This window comes from Siniperca chuatsi, linkage group LG3 (genome assembly GCF_020085105.1).
Source record: "Siniperca chuatsi isolate FFG_IHB_CAS linkage group LG3, ASM2008510v1, whole genome shotgun sequence".
Lineage (NCBI taxonomy): Eukaryota > Metazoa > Chordata > Actinopteri > Centrarchiformes > Sinipercidae > Siniperca > Siniperca chuatsi.
The window spans coordinates 19,398,603-19,418,051 of record NC_058044.1 but is presented as its reverse complement, the minus strand read 5'-3'; the positions used below and the strand labels follow the sequence as shown (position 1 = coordinate 19,418,051).

General features: G+C 41.5%; 1 protein-coding gene across 2 annotated transcripts in view; it reads left to right on the top strand.

Annotated features, from left to right (window-relative positions):
- The first annotated feature begins 4,906 nt into the window (after positions 1 to 4,906).
- ntn1a (netrin 1a) overlaps positions 4,907 to 19,449 on the top strand; it is a 63,003-nt gene continuing 48,460 nt past the window's right edge. The window contains exons 1-2 of one of the 2 annotated variants that reach the window (XM_044189798.1): positions 4,907 to 5,148; positions 5,364 to 6,420. In XM_044189798.1, coding sequence (XP_044045733.1) covers positions 5,397 to 6,420 — 1,024 coding nt within the window. In that variant the 5' untranslated portion in view covers positions 4,907 to 5,148; positions 5,364 to 5,396. The remainder of the gene's footprint in view (positions 5,149 to 5,363; positions 6,421 to 19,449) is intronic. The other variant, XM_044189797.1, reaches the window with a different exon arrangement.

Genomic DNA, 19,449 nt, shown 5'->3' with positions numbered 1-19,449 from the left:
ATTGCTTCCTCCACTGTGTAGACTTTTTGATTGTTTGTTTTTTAAACTTCATTTCTCTGTAACTCTGTTTCCTTATGGAGGTGTTCCAGATGATTTCCAGATAAGGAAAGTTATTTCATTTCACAAAATTCGTCTGAATTCATATTGCGTGTTGCATCATAGTGACTAGTTTTGCTGTAGGTGTAAATAATGTTAACACCTTTCTCTGGTTGCCCTAATTCAACACTATGGACTATGGACAGTACTCTCCCAAGAGGCCAACAGCTGTCAAACATCTACCTGGTTTTATTCTTCTTTCCAGCTGGTGAAGTAGGCATTGTGTCTCCACAGCAGATCCAAACTTATCATTACTTATTATTCTTTTTTCCATGCAAAACAAATAGCTAATAACAGTGAAACAGAGAAGTAAAGCCAGAGCAACAGCTGCAGGACTGATAATTCTTAATCATACCTGAATATGGGAGGAGGGAGAGCTGAAATTAGAAATATTAACAAAAAAGTATTAACCCAAAAGCTTTTGTCTGTTCGAACCTGGTGAAGCATGTGATCATCCTGTGTTGCTTATAAGAATAAAACCAAATTTGACTGTGCCCTCCTGACTGTTTTGGCTACACATTTTGTTAAACACCTTATTAAATATGGACATATTAAAACCCTTTTTGTAGTTCATTATTTACATAATGATGTAGCCTCTACCTAGGGTTTCTATGACCTGGTTGGCAACACTTTACAATATGGTACACAAAATAGTGAGTAGTTACTGAGGAACAAGTGAGGAACGACTCAGGAACAAATTGATAATTAGTAGTAGTAGTAGTAGTAGTGAGTAGTTAGTGAATAACTCCGAATGGAGGACTATATATATATACTGACTGGGATATACCATAATAATGAATCATCAGGTAATGATTACTTCATAAATATCTGTGAATCGATCGTACTGACCACTTTCTTCATGAGTCCTTCCTGATGAACTCTGAACCAGCTGGTGAACGGCTCAAAACTAGTAAGGATTCATTCATTACTAATTACTTGTGTCCCTTCAAGTAAAGTGATGCATCATACTGAGTGGTTATTGTGTACTGAATCCTTACTTAATTATTACCTCTTCATTAGTTAATGTTAAAAATTTCAGCAATAAGCAAGACAGTGTGCTGGATTTGCTTTCATTGTTTTCAGATAAACAGAACAGCCACTATACACACATTTGGTTCCACAACCATTTATTTATCTGCAGAAATAAACGTGCCAAATACAGCGTCGGTGTGCTTCAGCAGGAGACATGGGAGGAGGGCTGCTGCTGGTCGCAGGGGTCAACACACCAGTCTCAGTTCAGTGTGCCTGTTTCATCTGAAAAACACGTTGAATTTTGGCTCACTGCAACGGCATTAACACAATATCATTTTGTATGATTGATTTAGCCACGATTCTACACCATTAACGGTTAGCATTAGCAGCTGGCATTAGCATGTAGCTACCATTAGCTTTTGGCTAGGGTAATAATAGCATGACATCAGTTCCACCCGAGCCTCCAACCGTGATCACCTTACAGTGCTTTTTCATCCTTAAGTTAGTTACTTCACTTTTCACATATGTACATATTGTTAATAGTATTTACCCTTAGTTTTTGTATATAGTATTTTTGATCATTTTGATAATCACCTCAGTGTCTTAGATAACCGTTAGCAACATTAGCTAGTCACTCACTGTAGCCCCAACATTAGCCTGATTTTCACAGCTTAGCTAACATTTGGTCTCTATGGCTCTTTTTTACAATTGGTACTTGGAGGAGCTGCTTGCAATCATATCTTTTTCCTCGTAAACATTTTTTTTTCATAATAATTTAACAATCTTATAATTTACCACGGAGTCGATTACTTGGTCACGCTATGTTAGCTTAACATTACCTGCCTTTTCTGGCGCAAAGACTCGGCTACTGCGATGTTGGAAGCCATGGGGGAAGACACGGAAACAGATGACCAGTCAGTTGAAGGTAAATCCCATATGGCCCACATGTTGCTTGTTAAATGCTTTTCTTGTGGGAAATCCCGCACACTGTCTTGCTTATTGCTGAAATGTTTAATGTAACGGTCATAATTAAGTAATGATTCAGTACTTAGTAACCACTCAGTATGTTTTGTGCCGTTCACCGGCTGGATCAGAGTTCATCAGGAAGGACTCATGAAGAAAGTGGTCAGTATAGCTGCGTTTCGACCACAGGAACTTTCCCCAGGGACTAGGAACCTTTGGAGGAACTCAGTGCATTTCCACCGCAGGGACCAGGGTCTAAATTAAATACCGGGGACAAACCCCCAAAAAGTCCCTGCTTGGGGGGTAGTACTTTTCAGAAGTACCAGGACTTTCTGGGTGGGGCTTGCTGCGCTGAACATTTCTGACTGGTTGAGGTCGACTGGTGGAGCAGCGGTGGTTTGACCGTTTGGATCAATGCGTTTTTGGGTCACAGGTCGGCCTTCTTGGGCGCAGCGGCTCAGCTACTGCGCTGTTGGAAGCCGTGGTGGAAGACACAGAAATGGATGACCAGTCGGTTGAAGGTTAATGACAAATGGCCCACATGCTGCTTGTTAAATGCTATAACAGCTGACTGTTGTCATGCTATTGCTACTCTAACCAAAAGCTAACATTAGCTACATGCTAACACCAACCTCTAATGTGAATGGTGTAGAATCGTGGTGTTCCTTAAGACAAGGGTTGGCTAAATCGATTGTACAAAATTATATATTGTTAATGTCGTTGCAGTGAGACACAACGTTCATTTTTTTTCACCGTGTTTTTCAGATGAAACAGACAGGTAAAGTGAACTGCCGGCTGCAGACCAGTGTGTTTACTCCTGCGACCAACAGCAGCCCTCGGTCCCATGCCAGCCCACTAATAAGTTCCTTCAGCCCATTGTGTGCGTTTCCACCGCACACAATGGGCTGAAGGAACTTATTAGTTCCTTGAAAAGTAGTTCCTGGGGATAAAAGTTCCGGTACTTTGGGTGGAAAAGCAGCTTTTGATCGATTCACAGATATTTATGAAGTAACCTAATCGTTACCTGATGATTTATTATTATAGTATATGCAGTAAGTTCTCTAGTAAATCATCATTATCTACTATATAGTCCTCCATTCGGAGTTATTCACTAACTACTTATTAACGATTCATTAATTATGAGTGTTCCCGATTCGTTCTTCACTAGTTTCCTCAGTAACTAATCACTATTTTGTGTACCTTATTGTAAAGTGTTACCACCTCGTTTCCAAACATTTTTCATAAAATTTGAAGTGTGAAAATATTATAAGCCAACTCTTAAATGATTTTTTCTGTGCATTCTTATTTCCAATTTTAATAATAAAAATAATAATAATCGCTTGAAGTGTATCTTGCAAATCTATTAATGTGTTCTTTCAAATATTAATTTGTGTGGTTTAGGGTGCACATGCCTTTGTTTTACCACTTTAGAATGGAAAAGTTGTCTGTTTCCACTTTAAAGATTGAAAGTGTCGCAAACAACATGTTTCTTAAATTTAAGCATTGACTTCGTGTTATTGATTAAGGAAGGGCTACTGAGGGAAATGTTCAAAATGCGAAAGTATAATGTTCTTTAAAATCTCAATACTAAAAGTATCTCAGAATAAACTCAGTAGTCTGCAGCAGCCTACTAGTGGTGCAATATCTAGCAATCAGACATACAGCAGCCAATCATCTTCATGGCCATTAAATAAACGGTGTTATGCCTCCACCGCCTGGGAAAAGTAGTAGACACCGCTCGCTGCACAGGCTGGGCTTTCTTTCCACGGGCACAAGATGGCGCTGTTACTTCCATTGCCAGCATTCAACAGGTCCAGTGAAGCTGTAGCTGCATCAGGTTGGACTGCACAAGAGAGCCACATACAGGAGGGATGTATCCTGCAAAACAATGCAGTTACATCTGGTCTCCAAATGTTTTATTTTCCAAGATCTAATGTTGTTTGCATGTAAGTAGAAGCCATAGTATCCCTTCATATCCCAATGGAGGCTAAGTGCTGTCCTGCCGCCCAGCTGATCAGCACAAGGTTTTCAGTAAGAGGATCCTCATGCTGGAGACAAAACTGCAGTAAACTAAAAATACAAAACAAAAGACTGTATCAGACGATGCAAAGAGAACGTTGTATTTGTTGTTAAGGTCAATTAAGTCGCACTTAAATGAAGCAAACTTCCACATTTGGTACACTTCACATTTTAGTGTCTGGGATATTTTATTTTGAAGGAATCCCTTCATATTCAACGATGGACAATTTTTAATTCATTTAGGTGACTGTAACGACAACTCACGTGACTATTCCTGCATGATCCCATAGGTGTGTTGTGTTTATGGTTTTCGAAGGGACTTCTGGTTGACATTGGTCACTTTTTTATTTTATCTTCTAATAATGCCATTATAATGATGTTCCTTAATTAGATCTTACCTAGTCTATAGCAGTAGACTACAAATTATAGCCGTGTTAGTATCACCAGGATACTACAAATCATGTTTCCCTGAGAGTTATACGCAGTGCAAGCATCAGGAAAGAAATAACCAGAGAAAATGTTAAGCAGTATTTCAAGCTTTTATTATTTAAACGGTGAAAACTGCAGTAATAATTATCGTTTTACTGTATGATTGGAGTTAAAGGCCTAATAATATTTTTCGCTTTACTGCACATCCCGGCGATTACAGGCTACGTGATCGTATCAGGTGTCGTTAAGCATTGAATCAATGCTGTGTTCGTTCCAGTTGTTTTCTCTTTCTCTTGCGGCAATTTGCGTCCCCCCGCACGTCAATCTCCTGATGCGTCACCAGTGGATGTCGTTGTTCAGCCCGGTGTCACCCCCTCAAGATGAGTTGACCTAAAGCTGTGCCAAGCAAGATCCGATCCTAGAGAGAGAGAGAGAGAGAGAGAGAGGGGGGGAGAGAGATAGAGAGGGAGAGATTGTGAAAAGACCGGCAGGAGGAGTGGGACTTGCTATAAGGACACTAGCGACTCTTAAAATCCAGCCGCTCCTCTATTTTTACGCAGGAGATTTGAAGAAACAAACAACAAAACAGGAGGAGCTGTGATTGAAGCCTGATAGAGAAAAGTAGCCTAACATCGCCGGTATTTTGACATCTTTTTAAATTATTCTCAGGTAAAGTGAGCTTTATGAAAAATTTCACCAAACCTGACGTGCATGTGGTGCGAGTGAATGTTACTTTTATATCACTGTCAAGTACTAATTCTTGCCCCCAATGTTTGTTTGGAAACAGTTTGCAGACATTTACATTACTGTGCCATCACCAAACTTAACTCTCTCTCTTACTGTCTCTCTCCCCACATGCTCGCTGCTTTCCCTTTCTCCTCCAGCGGCAGAGACACTTGGGGACAGAGGGACCTACCATGACAAGGGCTGTGGATATTGTGCTGACTGTGCTGCTCGCCGTGTCCCTCTCGTGCCGGAGCGCCCTCGGCGGCTACGGGATGAGCCTGTTCGCGGCGCAGACCTCTCCCCCGGACCCCTGCTACGACGAGCACGGCAACCCGCGGCGCTGCATCCCGGACTTCGTCAACTCCGCCTTCGGGAAGGAAGTGAAGGTGTCCAGCACCTGCGGCAAGACGCCCAGCCGCTACTGCGTGGTGACATCGGCGGAGAAAGGAGACGAGAGGACCAGGAACTGTCACACCTGCGATGCCTCGGATCCCAAGAAGTACCACCCTCCGGCGTACCTGACGGACCTCAACAACCCACACAACCTCACCTGCTGGCAGTCCGAGAACTTCATCCAGTACCCGCAAAATGTCACCCTGACTCTGTCCCTCGGCAAGAAGTTTGAGGTCACTTATGTGAGCCTGCAGTTCTGCTCGCCTCGACCTGAATCCATGGTTATTTACAAGTCCATGGACTACGGTAAAACTTGGGTACCCTTTCAATTTTACTCGACCCAGTGCAGAAAGATGTACAACAAGCCAAACAGGGCCGTTATCACGAAGCAGAACGAGCAGGAGGCCGTCTGCACGGACTCCCACACCGACATGTACCCTCTGACCGGCGGGCTCATCGCCTTCAGCACGCTGGACGGCAGACCGTCGGCGCACGACTTTGACAACTCCCCGGTGCTGCAGGACTGGGTAACGGCCACTGACATTAAAGTCATCTTCAGCCGGTTGCACACTTTCGGCGACGAGAACGAGGACGACTCGGAGCTGGCCCGGGACTCGTACTTCTACGCCGTGTCGGACCTGCAGGTCGGAGGGAGATGCAAATGCAACGGGCACGCGTCTCGGTGCGTAAAGGACCGGGATGGGAGTCTTGTGTGTGAGTGCAAGCACAACACTGCCGGGCCGGAGTGCGACAGGTGCAAACCTTTCCACTACGACAGACCGTGGCAGAGAGCTACAGCCAGGGAGGCCAACGAGTGTGTCGGTAAGTCCATCCGCTGCCCTGTCTCTGATGCTGAGCAGAGCTGCTGTACATGTAGGATACTTTATTTGTGGTGCCTGGACGGACTGGCATGATTTTAAGATAAAATGTCGGCTACAGTGGAGATATTTCAAAAATGAGAGAGATCAGGCATTGTTAGGTAATAGATATAATGCAAAATCAGTGAAATATGGTCCTTCAAAATTATGCGTTTGATGGTCTTTTGAATGTTAAAGACATAATAATAATAATAATAATAATAATAATAGTAATAATAATAATTTAGGGATATTTTATGACTAATCTGTGACTAATTTTACAGCTTCAGTTCATTAATCCCAAACTTGAACGTTCCCTTTAAACAAAACCACAGCAAAGCCACATTTTTTTGGTCTGATATTGTGACGTCCACGAGCATAAAACTGGGTTTAAGTCACATGCAACATGAAAATGCAATTTGACAGTCCATTTAGCTTGCTGCAGGCCATAATGGAGGATTTTAAACCACCTCAAACGGGACCACTGAGCCTAATCGTCCACAGGAACATTTCTCATAGCTCGACTTTACCGCTGCAATGAAGCGATGCCTTCTAAATTATTTGAAGAATCCTGCAACAAACCCACCGCAGTGGTAATTGAACACTTAGTTTTTTATTATCACTTCATTATTTTCCACATCAAAATCAAGATGAAAGGATATATCAAAATGTAAGGTGTTGGGGCTGAGAATAAAACTATAAATGTATCATTATGAATGTATAAATTATTAGTTTATTATTATCTTATTATTGTAAGATATTATAGTCAAATCGTTTTCTTAATTGTACATTTGAATACAATACAATTCATTTGAAAATGAAATAATGGAATGTGGCTCTGGTTTTATTGCATTAATTCTATGTTTTAAATATAATGAAAATAACAGTGAAAATTAAAAAAATGTTAATTTGGATATTTTCATAATTATTATTAATATTATTCACTCACACTTATGATCAAGGTACAGCTGAAAAACAAGCTGAGAAAGTGGGCAGTAAGGCATTTAAATATATCATTAAATAACAGTATTTTCTATCCTAAAAAGAAAACAGGTGTAACAAAAAAAGCAAATTTCTCATATCATATGCTGCTGCGCTTTGTGTCTGAGAGCCAACATGTTTCATCAGCTGCTGAGTGATCAAAGTTACAGTCGTTGTGTTTTATTACAACCTGGCGTAGACATGTGAATCTGTAGATAACAGATAGAATCCAGGATCACTGGCCATCTTTCTGTCAGTTTAGGTTCTGTATGTAAGACACAGAAGATACAGTCAGAAAGGAAGCCTGAAGTTGTGAGAGGCGATTTGAAGATTGTTTGTACAGATTCATGAAATTACTGAATTATGTTGCAGTAAGTAGTGTGAATCACCAAACTGTGGTAATACAACACATCTCTAAAGCTGTCCAATTGCCCAGAAATGTGCTTTTAGTGTTGTGTGTGATGATTTTATGAAATCTTGAGCCCAGATCTGCATTCACCATCCACTCCAAGCCCTTATGTGACATTTGGATTTTCATCAAATTCCCTGTTGGCATTGTTTGTTTTGTTTTTTTGTTTTTTTTTGTTTTCAGCTAGTTTCATTTTATTTTAATTATTGGACAGAAAAGCGTTTGAATCGTGAAGATTGCAGAGTAACAAGAATTGCTGTTATTTGATGTTGGTCCGGCTCCTGCTGACGAGGTGTGCAGTGAGGAGGATGAGGAGGGACAGCTAGAGAAACAGAAGGAGAGGCAGAAAGATGTTGATGATAGAGACTAAAACTAAAACCTCAGCGTGACTCCACACAATCACAGACAACACACAAATCCAAACCTTTATATTTCCCATTCTGCTGCAGGTCTGCAGGGAAAGAGGCTCTACATTGTTTGACAGTCACAGCACATGTCAGCCGCTTTGACACACAGCAGCTGTTTAAAAGGTTTTTGTTTGCTGGTTTTGTCCATTTCTAAAGCTCTGACATATTCTCACTGGCAGAAGTGAAGGTGTTGCTAAATCAATAGGCGCAGTTTTATGGAAATATCTACATTCTGTACATACTTTGTGACTCTTGAGACACTCGTCATGTGTTAAAGAAAGCAATGAAACCAAGGCATAAGGTGTTTTTTACTCTTTAAATTTTGGCTGTTGTTAGGTAACCAATGCCAGTCTGAGTGCTTTTTTAATATGGAGGCCAACTGACCCTACCGACTGATTTTCTCTTCACATTATCCAGCCTTCAATTTCATATCAGTTATACTTACTTTGCCCTGTAGTAAAATGAGATAAATTTTACATATGTGGCACTTTTAAAAACTCTATTTCAAAGTGCATTACAGAGAGAACACAAAGGAAAGAGAGATAGAAAGTAACTGGTATATATTTGTAAAGCACTGATATAGCTGTCCATGTCTACATTTAAGAATCTTATCAAGAAAAACAACAGAATAAACTTTCAAATCTTATTTAGCCACATTAGACACACTCAGTAATAAAGACTGCTGTGGTGAAAATCCCAGCATTCAGACAACACACTAATATTTCAGTGTTAAAATTTTTTTATCAAAACATTATTATTATTATTATTATTATTATTGTTATTCAAATCAAAGTAGAGGGAGATTTTAAATTTACAGCTTTTGAATTACTACATGATATACAGTGATACATGTGTGGAAAAGAAAACACCTAAATTCATGCAAATGAATTGTTTAGTTTAGTCGATATCTTTGACACTTTATTTTTTACTGGACCGGCACATGTATAATACGTTTCACACTGGAGCCATAAAAGCCTGTCACTCACTGCATCCATCATGTTGTCAGCAAGATATTTAGTTTGCGACATTGTGTAGGTTACGGAAATATGTGAGTGTGTGTGTATGAGCTAAAGCAAATGCCGAATCTTGAAGAGAAGAAGAAATCACACCACTGTAAGAGCAGCGAACAATGGAAGGAGGTGTGTTAGATGGATGGGTGCATTCAATGGGACAACTTTAGTGATCACACCGAAATCTGAGAGTTTGTCGTTGCACTCCCCTTAATGACGCCACTGTGAGTGTCACTGGACTCTCATAAGGTTGTAATAATCACAAAAGTGTTTCTGTGGGCAGTAAAAGGTCTGGCACTGTGTGGGGTCGGAGCTGACGCAAGCTCCTCCGATATTCCCTAATCTTCCTGCCAAAAAAAAGCAACAAAAAAAAGAGAAAAAAGAAAGAACTCTGGTAAAAAAAAAAATTCACAAAAGCACGTTTGAACACACAGGTCTGTCTCTGTGTCTCTTTTGAAGTGCACTTTGCTGATTACATCCATCAGGATCTTATAGGACACTCATGTGCTCCTGAGTGTTCACCTCCATCCATTTGGGTTATTGACTCTCCACAGCGAAGGAAAAGCTTCTAATGCAATGAGTTCGATAGCCAGCACCACAGGAACTACAGAGACCTGATTCAATCTCAGTTTAGAGGTGTTAATCCAGGTTTGCAGCAAAAGTAGAAGGAAATGTCTGATGGATGCACAATGGCTTGTCAGAATGCTCCTGCAAGCTTCAAAGGCTAAACGATGAGCTCCTCCACAGAAATCCCACTCAATTCTCATAGTGAGGAAGGTGACATTGTTTCAGCTAATTACTCTGTGATGAGAAACGGCTGCAGTCCCGTCCGGAGATACATTCTTTCAGTGCAAATTAACTGTAATTTTTATACCCCAGTCACCCAGTTTTCAGGTTTGTGCAGTTTACTTGACGTGTTAGGTAAAAAAAAAGAAGAAGAAAAAGAGGAGAAAGTGTCTTGAATAATTCAGGAAGATTAGAAAGACAGCTTGAAGGCATGCAGAATGAAGGGACCGGCACTGCACCAGAGAGAAGCAGGGACAGAGGGAGGGGCTGGAGATGGAGCAGGACGACAATTGTGAAAATGAAAGAGACGGACGTAAGCGAGAGAGGGGGAGTATGATGAGGAATGGGGAAATAAAGGGCCAACAGAGTGACATTTCCATAGCCTCTGGGCCAGCAGAGTATTTTGTCAATTGTCTTTTTTTCCAGGCGCACCTTATTGGGCCAATGAGAACGTATAGGCTGCAAGGACAGGAAGAAACTTTTTTCTTCTACGTAGAAATTCAGAGTTCTGTCAGTGCATTGATACTGTAATATGTCAGTGACTTGGAAGAGATTCTCTCGGCTCGCTCTAACCTTCTTTCCCAGCCTTGCTGCTATTACTCCTTTATGTCTGTTTGACACATGAGGAGTCTCCCACTCCTTAAGCCCCAGAATCAGCTGGACGATTTGAACAGGCCTGCTGCTTGTTTTGCCTAACTATCTCATAATGTACACCGCAGAAATCAGAGTACACTCAAATGTTCCCAGGTGCTGCTCAGAGGCATCTGACTGACAGGAGCAAACATGCAGAAAAGTTGACATGGTTGATTTGATAATCATTAAACTAAGTGAGTTTTAAAGCCACAACCACACTCAAAAAAACCCAACAACTTTAAGTTGTTTTTATGCCTTATATGCCTGATATGTGAGTGCATTTCCAACTTGAACTCGTCAGGGGTAAAAAATTCTACATCTTCTAAAAACAGCTGTGCCCACACTGATGTTTCATGGATTACTGCCAAAACCTTAATGAGGTTTAAGATAATTCCATAACAACTGCAGTGGAATTTGATAACAGGATATTTTCCAGCAACAGTTTCAGCATTTCTCTTTTCAAGAATTTAAAAAGAAAGAGTTTCTTGCTAAATGTTGTGCACCAACTTTCAACTCTCACACAAGGAGAAATCCAGCACAGAAAATGCAGAAATGTTAATTGTGCCCTAAATAGATCAAAAGGCAATGCCATCATCAGACATGTGCTTTTAGCAGTGGTTGCCGTAATCATAGAGGTGCCCCAATGTACAGTAGATTAAATGTCTGCTGTTCATGCTCATGTTCTCTCTGTCAGGTGTCGACAAACTTTTTGGGAAATCACAAACGGAAGGAGAAACAGACAGTTCAAGTTGAAGAAAAAGTCAACAGTCAAAGTATCACAATTCATCCTGCACATATCAGATAATGACAATTAAACCGTAATCAAGTCTTCAAAACAGAGGGCACAATCATCTGCATTATGTGTTATCCTACCGTTCAGATATGTATAATTCGACCTTTGTTTGCGCATAGAAGTGATGCTTTTCATTTAGAATACATCAAGTCAGTTGGGGAACAAAGATGTTCTACATGCTTTTCCTCAGATGTCTCCCTGCTGTCATGTTCTTTTGGTACCTTTCAGACGTGACTGAAGGTCTGGTTAATGTTTGAGCAGCTCACCGTGCACCTTTATAAACCGGCAACCTTCATCTTCAAAGGTGCCGGCGGGAAGCTTTGTTAGTCCCGGTCACAGCAAACAAAGCTGGGAATAAACTGACTGAGTAGCTTTGCACTTTGCACTGTCTTACTATTCCTTACCTTCACTTCTTCTTCAGTCAGCACCCACCTCTTTGTACTGACATGTACACACCTGACCTGTAGGCACGCACAGACACACACACAGAGTTTTCGTCAGGTCTTTAGCCGCTAGTTCAAACAGGGGGGAATGGCCTCTCTCTCACTTCAAGAATCTCTTTTGCCTGAGCTCTTATCAGTGTTTATGACTCGTTTTGTAAACCACTGCAAAAATAAGTCGCTCATGGTCCAGACGACCAACTCACCCTTCTGTTTTAGATTTTGAGACCTGTGGTATCTCTCAAACAGACAGAAACATGGCCACTGAGCCAGCGCATACTGTAAGCAAGGCTGACAGTATGGTATATATCAAGTGCTGTAACCAAACACAAGAAAAAGACAGCCAGAAAAGATACACACATACACACGTGCAGTTAGAAGGCAGTAATAATGACAAACTTTCTACAACATGTTTTGGGATCACAGGAGACTCTATAGGTCTGCATGTGTGTGTTGAAATGTCCATTTGTTGCCAATGCTCCTGTCGTCTCATGAATGCTGGGAGTGTGTGTGTCCACGAGGGGTTAGTGTGAGAAGCCTGTCACACTGGTCATTGCTATTTTTGCTGAGACTCTATGCCAGGTATTTAAAAGGTAGTTGCATTTGAAATTTTAATAACTGGAAGTTAGAACTTTCAGTCTTGGTCAATATTCACAGCTGTTGAGTGCTGTCACAGTGCTGGAGCCCGACTGTATGAACTGTACATACACTGATGATAAAAAAATACATAGTTGGTTAGATTTATTGATAAACCTTCAAGGATATGACGTGACAGAAAAGGCTGCAGCTCTGTACCATCGTCCTTTTGTTGTCGGGTGAGGTCAGGTGGTTCATTCAAAATGTAACCATGTTTAAATGGTTTCTACCTTGTGAACTGAAAATACGTCAAATAGATCAAATGGCTCGTTTGGTGTCAGGAGTGATTCTGTTCCCAGCCCTTGAACCATCCTTTTGGACCAAAAATAGTCACCAGGCCTGGGTATATATTATATTAAACAATATTTATGATTAAATGAAGCCATTACAATCAAAGAACTTTTATAAAACTGCTACTTCAAGAACCTCTGTAACCAGAGACCATACAATCCCAGGAGTGAGATCATTTGTAATCGCAATAATTAAGGCTCAGATGGAAGCAATAGATGTGACAAATAATGCAGATACTGTTGAGTATGTTGAAGCATGGAAGATCTTGATGCTACTAATGTCAGTGTTTGGCAGCAGCTCTTTTGAGCTGGAATTTTGGAGCTAGTTGTTGCTTGTCATGAGGCCTGTTCAAGAAACAATTACATTTTGATGCAATTCCAGTTTCGCACAAATAATGAATAGTGACAGGTCTTTGAATAGTGAAAATGAGTTTCTATTAAAAAATGTCTGAGGATAATATACAGATAAGACAGGCAGTTAAGGTACAATTAGAAAGTGTGCGTTTCTGTTTGTGCTGAGAGAGAAATACAAGGAAGGCTGCCACCATTCATAAAACTAAAAACTGAATCCAAAATACATCTGTAACTTTGTTTTACTAGAGCTATCTGCATGTTGTCTGGTATTAGTCTCAAGTGGAAAAATATCATTTTCATTACAATCCATTTTACTGCCTTTGACAATGCTCAGGTCGCACTGCTTGGGGCCAACTTGTCAGAAAAGACAAAATCTGTTCTGAAATTTCACAGCCTGTGTGTCTGTTGTTGAATTCAGGGTCCTTTGGGCAAAGTGAACATTTCTGCGGCCATGGTTTTGTTTCATTGCTTTGGCTACAACACATAATGCAACACAGATCCCGCTCACAGTGTGTGTCCGCATATTTAGCCAGTGTCTGTGAGCGTGTGTATGCAGGGATCTGTGCGCTTGCTCGTACCAGAAATGGAGCCTCGACCTTGTTTTTGAGAAACGGTTTGGTCGGAAGCCATATTGCCTCTGAAGGAAAGCCAGTTTTGCGTTACTCTGTTGGCTTCTGGCCTGCGCTCACTTCCTCTTGTCACCCTTACTGGTGCTTGAACTCACCGTGGACTGTGGCTGGTTTATCACAACATCCAGCCAGGCCAGAGACTCAGATTGTCATCATCATTATTATAATCAGTTGATATGATCAGAAATATTGCTGCTGCATACCTGTGGATGAAAACATGCTCTGTGTGTGTGTGTGTTTGTCTTGAATTTAAAATGTTTCCATCCAATCTGTGGCGCACTCTTCTAGCAGCTGGTGATAATTGGTCAGGTCGATGTGATTCAAGCGGATCTTTCCTCTTCTAACACAGCACTCCATATTAGCTGCTAGAAGTAGCTCACATACACACACACACACACACACACACACACACACACACACACACACACACACACTGTACTATGTTTTTACGCTGTCAGGTATATTCTCAAGAGAGAAATCTGGGTGTACTGTACACTAAAGATTTTCAACAATCTGATTAATCTTTTTCACACCACAGACATGAAGTAGGTTTTTCTTTACAGTGATGACAACTGTTTCATTATTTTTATTGGAAGGCGTGCTCTTTGACAGCACCGAGAGCTTGATCGTAGCTGGTCGCCTTAGGTGCAAAACGTTACAGTAAATGCATTACAAATTTACCAAATCAGTGTTCAAACATGACCAGGATGGCTCCCAAACATCTGCAAAAGTGTTGCTAGCTGTTGCAGAGAAGGCGTTTGAAGGACACGAGGGATACAGGCAACTCCAAGATTTTCACATACTTACACGCACACTCAGCAGGTCGCTCCTCCTAATTCCCCCAGTGACAGACAGACACAAGATGCTCTTCTCAGTCTATGTTGATACCTGTCTCTGCCGTCTGCCAGTTACCTGTTTATATTTGTGTGTATGCGTGCTTGTGTGAGTGATTCCATGTGTCTTTCTTCACTGCCAGTAGGCCTTGACATTGTACAGTGCATTTATTACTGCTGTTGTGTGTGTGTGTGTGTGTGTTTGTGTGTGTGTGTGTGTGAGAGAGAGAAAGAGACTGTGCAAGCATGCGTGAGTGTCTCTTAATCTGTGTTGTCTGCCAGTGGGTGTTTATGCAAACAGTAATTCTGTCCAGGATGTGAGCAACTATTCAGTGCCTGGGGAGACATCTATTAATGAATTAATTGGTGACTTGATGCCATAGTGAAAGCGCGTATTAGCCGAGGGAGGATCTCTGTGTGCTGTGGGTTTGGCATGAACCACTCGATGAGTGTGTGTGTGTGTGTGTGTGTGTGAGAGAGAGAGAGAGAGAGAGACAGAGTTGTTTGTGTATAATGGAAAGGTTTGGTTCTAGTGGGTACCAGATGATTAAGGGTAATCAAAACCCACGCCAGACAACATCAGCATGTGTTCACACATTAGACACAAGACACTCCAGTGCCTCACTCATCAGCTCTATGATTCACAGCCCGCAAGCCTCTCATGTATATATCAAGCAGCCACATTTACACCACAGAGTGAATGCTGTCACACAGGGCTAACAGAGGCTAGCAGGACACAGTCTGTGCCATCTTACTAAAAATGAACAGTAGAAAATGTTCTGACAGTGTTTTTAGGTCCTTGTCTGGGATTTGGGGATATGTGATTAAAAAAAATAACTGCATTATGGCTTTACTCATTGTTACTATAAATGTGAGAAAGCTAAAGAACACTTTGTGTTGCACTAAAGCTTAAGCTCCAGAAGAACTGTTTGGAAAATGCAAATATCGTCTTACAGTGATGGCACAAAAGACACTTTTGCAATCAGCTGTTTGAGGAAAAACAGCTTTTTGCTCCAATATGCTTTTTTTTCACACTGCAGGAAAAAAGAGCCAGTGGTACTACTGTTCAGTCAGGGATTCAGGTGTGTAATGCTAGTAGCAGCTAATGTAGCCTCAAGCCACTAACCTCAAGCCGAGATGAGGAGAGTGCTACAGGGGTCTGGTAAACTCACTAACTCCACACCTCTCTAACTTTTTTTAATTTTCAAACTAACCAACCCTAACTAAGTGACATCACTTGAGGCAATTTATCAGATTTTGCGCAGCTCCGTCTGGAGCCACAAAAGGCTTTATATAACTTTTTTTTTTACGTATGCAGTAGTACTCCCCAACACCTGTTAATAGACTTTGATCGGTGGTGTTCCCCTTTAAGCACGCCAGTTTATGCCTCAGCCAGCGTCACTCATTCATGCAGTCATCAGGTCTGAAACACAGTGGTAGCACAATACCGATTCATCGCCGCCACCGTAGACAGACCAGAACTGTCTCACTTATTAACAGGGGGCCATAAAGGGACCAGTAAACAGTGTAGTAAAACACTGTGAGTGAGTGTGTGAGAGAGAGAGTGCTTGGTTCTGTGCATGTGTGTGAGATGATGTATGCGTAGGCATTGGCAGCTTTTTAGAGTTAAAAAGCGGTGAGTGTGTGTATGTGTGTATGTGTGTGTGTGTGTGTGCGTATGCGTATGTGAGACCTGATCCAGAGGCCGGGGCCAGCGGTGCTGTAGAGGATCAGGGCTGATGACCTCAGCAGCTCTGTGTGGCAGCAGGTTACTGCACGGTTACCCAGAGGAGGGCGAGTGTTTGCAGCCAAAGCAAATATATAATGTGGGCTGGAGGCAACGACAGAGAGAGCAAGAAAGGAAGCAAGAAAGAGAGAAAGTGATTTTAAGAGAAGAAAAGAACGTCATTCTCCTGTGCTGTGCCCTGGGCCGCGCCTTGCAGAGATTAATAAATGCAATATTAATTCGATTAAATGTAAAATCTTTGCATGCTGCATTCCTCCTTGTACTTTCAGTTAGAAGAAACACATCACAACAAGCACTGAAGCTGGTGCAGCATGTGTTGTTACATTATGCTGCAATTACTGTGTGCCTGTTCACACTTAAAAATAAAAGCCTTGGCGCAGCTTGTTACAACTCCTCCAAAATCTCCCCGTAGCTGATAGGGCTTTAACAGCATCAACAACAACAATAAAAAACAGATACTCGCTTATGTGTGTGTGAGAGAGAGAGAAATAAAAGAGAAGGAGGCTTATGTATTTGCAGCAGCTCAGCATTTGATTCAAGGTGAAAGTCCTGGAAAAAACTTCTCTGGCAACAGTTGCACTACTCGCCGACAGGACCACCTAGCACGAGCGTGAGCACATCGGTCCGAAGCAGGGGTCCTTAACACTCACAGCTACAGATGATTAATGGCTGGACGAAGTTACACCCCCACACAGCAGCCTGCTGTGTAGATCAGAGCGCCCCCTGCTGTTCCTGTAGCACATTGCTTTATCTGAGTGAACTGCAACCAGCTGGAACCTGCCTCTGAGGAATAAAGTGACTGTGGTGGTTAATTATGTTGTAAATATTTAGACTGTAGATGCAGATTAAGTTGCAAAGGGTTCTGACACAGAGTTACTCTTTAATGGTATTAGAGTTTAGTGAACTGAACAAGTATGGGTTAATCTGTTATTTTACCTTTTTTTCATGCATCTGTTATACACACTTTCTTTCTCTCTCTCTCTCTCTCACACACAAACACACACACAGTTGGAGAAAGCACCTGTGACAGATCAAGCAGAGTCAAACAATTTCATTATGCGTCAAACATGCTCACACACTGCCAGAAAAAAAACCTTCCCTGGAATTCCTGTGTGTGTGCTGACTGTGATTTATCACCAAAGTCTTTGTCTTTCCCATATAAGTCATGGTGCAGGCTGTGTAGGTGTGTGTGTGTGTGTGTGGCAGCCAGCAAGCCACCAGAGGTTTGAAGCACCCGGTCGTCATGGATGCCTTGAAGCCACAGTTGTGTTTGTGTGTGTGTGTCTGAGTGTCTGTGTGTGGGCCTGTGATTGTCTATATAGCCAACAGTAATGCAGGCAGCTAAGAGTCATACATCAGCTTTTTATCTTTGTTTTTAAGGATGGTAGCCAGTTGGACCAAACAAGCTGGCAAATTAAGCTGCATTTGCAGGCAGCAGGTTGACACAGTTGCACAAAGAGATCTCAGTCAGCAGAGGTCAGTACAAAGTAGACAGATTTACAATAAACTTGAGGAAAGGATGCTTTGCAGGCAATGCTTTTTCTTACGTTGATGTGTATGATTTCTAATTAACAGTTAAGAAGTTCATAGTTTGTTGTTGGAGATCAGTTTTCGCATGGGATCATGTTTGCAGTCTTTGCTGTGGTAAAACATGAGATAGATTTGTCACAAATTAAGCTTTTCAACAGGTGGTGGTCAAATGTAGTTCTGTATTTGATGCATCCACACGTTCCATAACGATTCAATGCTACTAAAACTGATGTGTTTTCAGAGTCATGTAAAGAAATCAGGGTCATTATGCAAAGCATTTACATTGTAATTTTTATGCTTTTTTGCCTAATAATTGATGCCACCTAACTCTACAAACAACCTGTGTTTACATCGAAACAGAGATCCCTACCTTTAAGGAGGATGACATTTTCTTGAGAGAAAATATCACCAAAGACTAGTGTGTGAAATGGAATGCAAACTTCTGGGAGGGTGCTTAGGGTAAGTTTGTGGGGTCATCTCAATTTGCCAGGGGTGATCCCAGGTTAATCCATCACTCATTAGCTCTCACAGATAAGGCACATAGTGGGGTGAGGGGCTACGAGTCCACACTTTCTCTCTCAGTCACCTTACACGAGAACACACAATGTTCTCCCTCTCTGTCTTTCAGAAAAGACAAAAAAAAAAATGGAGTGCATTTGGTAGAATAAAAGCCATGCCCTCTCCTCCTTTGCCCAACAATTTTTCCTCCCTATTAACCCCTTCCCCTTGCTGGCTCTGCTCACTCCAGGACAATACAGCCAATTAATTAGGCTCGGTGTCCAGGCGAGAGCAGAGAGAGAAGCTCAGAAAAGCACTGGTTTCAGCTGATTTAGCTGCTCTGTGGAAGGCCCATTATAGAGAGAGGAAAGAGAAAGAGAGACTATAGGGGTGACTTGGCTAGACAGAGAGAGACTTACATGCAGTGAGAGAGTGAGGAGGGTGAGCAAGAGAAAAAGAGAGGTGGGAAGAGATAAAGACAGAGAGTCTCTTGACTCAGACTCATATATATATATATATATATATATATATATATATATATATATATATATATATGTGTGTGTGTGTGTGTGTGTGTGTGTGTGTAAAATATTATCTATAGCCATTATATATATATATATATATATATATATATATATATATATATATATATATATATATATATATATATAATAGCTTCCACTGCTGCTGCTGGGTCTTGTTATTCCAGGATGAGGGCTTCCTCTATGGTTGTAATGTGGCCTGTGTGCGTGTGCAAGTGTGTGTGTAGCAGGGGCTCCTTAGCAGCTGTGGGGACCCCCTCCTCCACTAGAATAAGTCATCAGGTTCCCACATGAGTCCCCTCTCTGCTTCTAATAACAAAAGGCCCATATCACTGGAGGATGACAAAGCAAACAAATGGGCCTAATTACGGGGGTCGATAAGGAAATTGAGTCATTAATGGTAATATTTGTGTTATGAGATGATAGTTCATGCCGAAAATTAATTTCCAGAAGGGGCCCCTCTGTGTTTTCTCTGA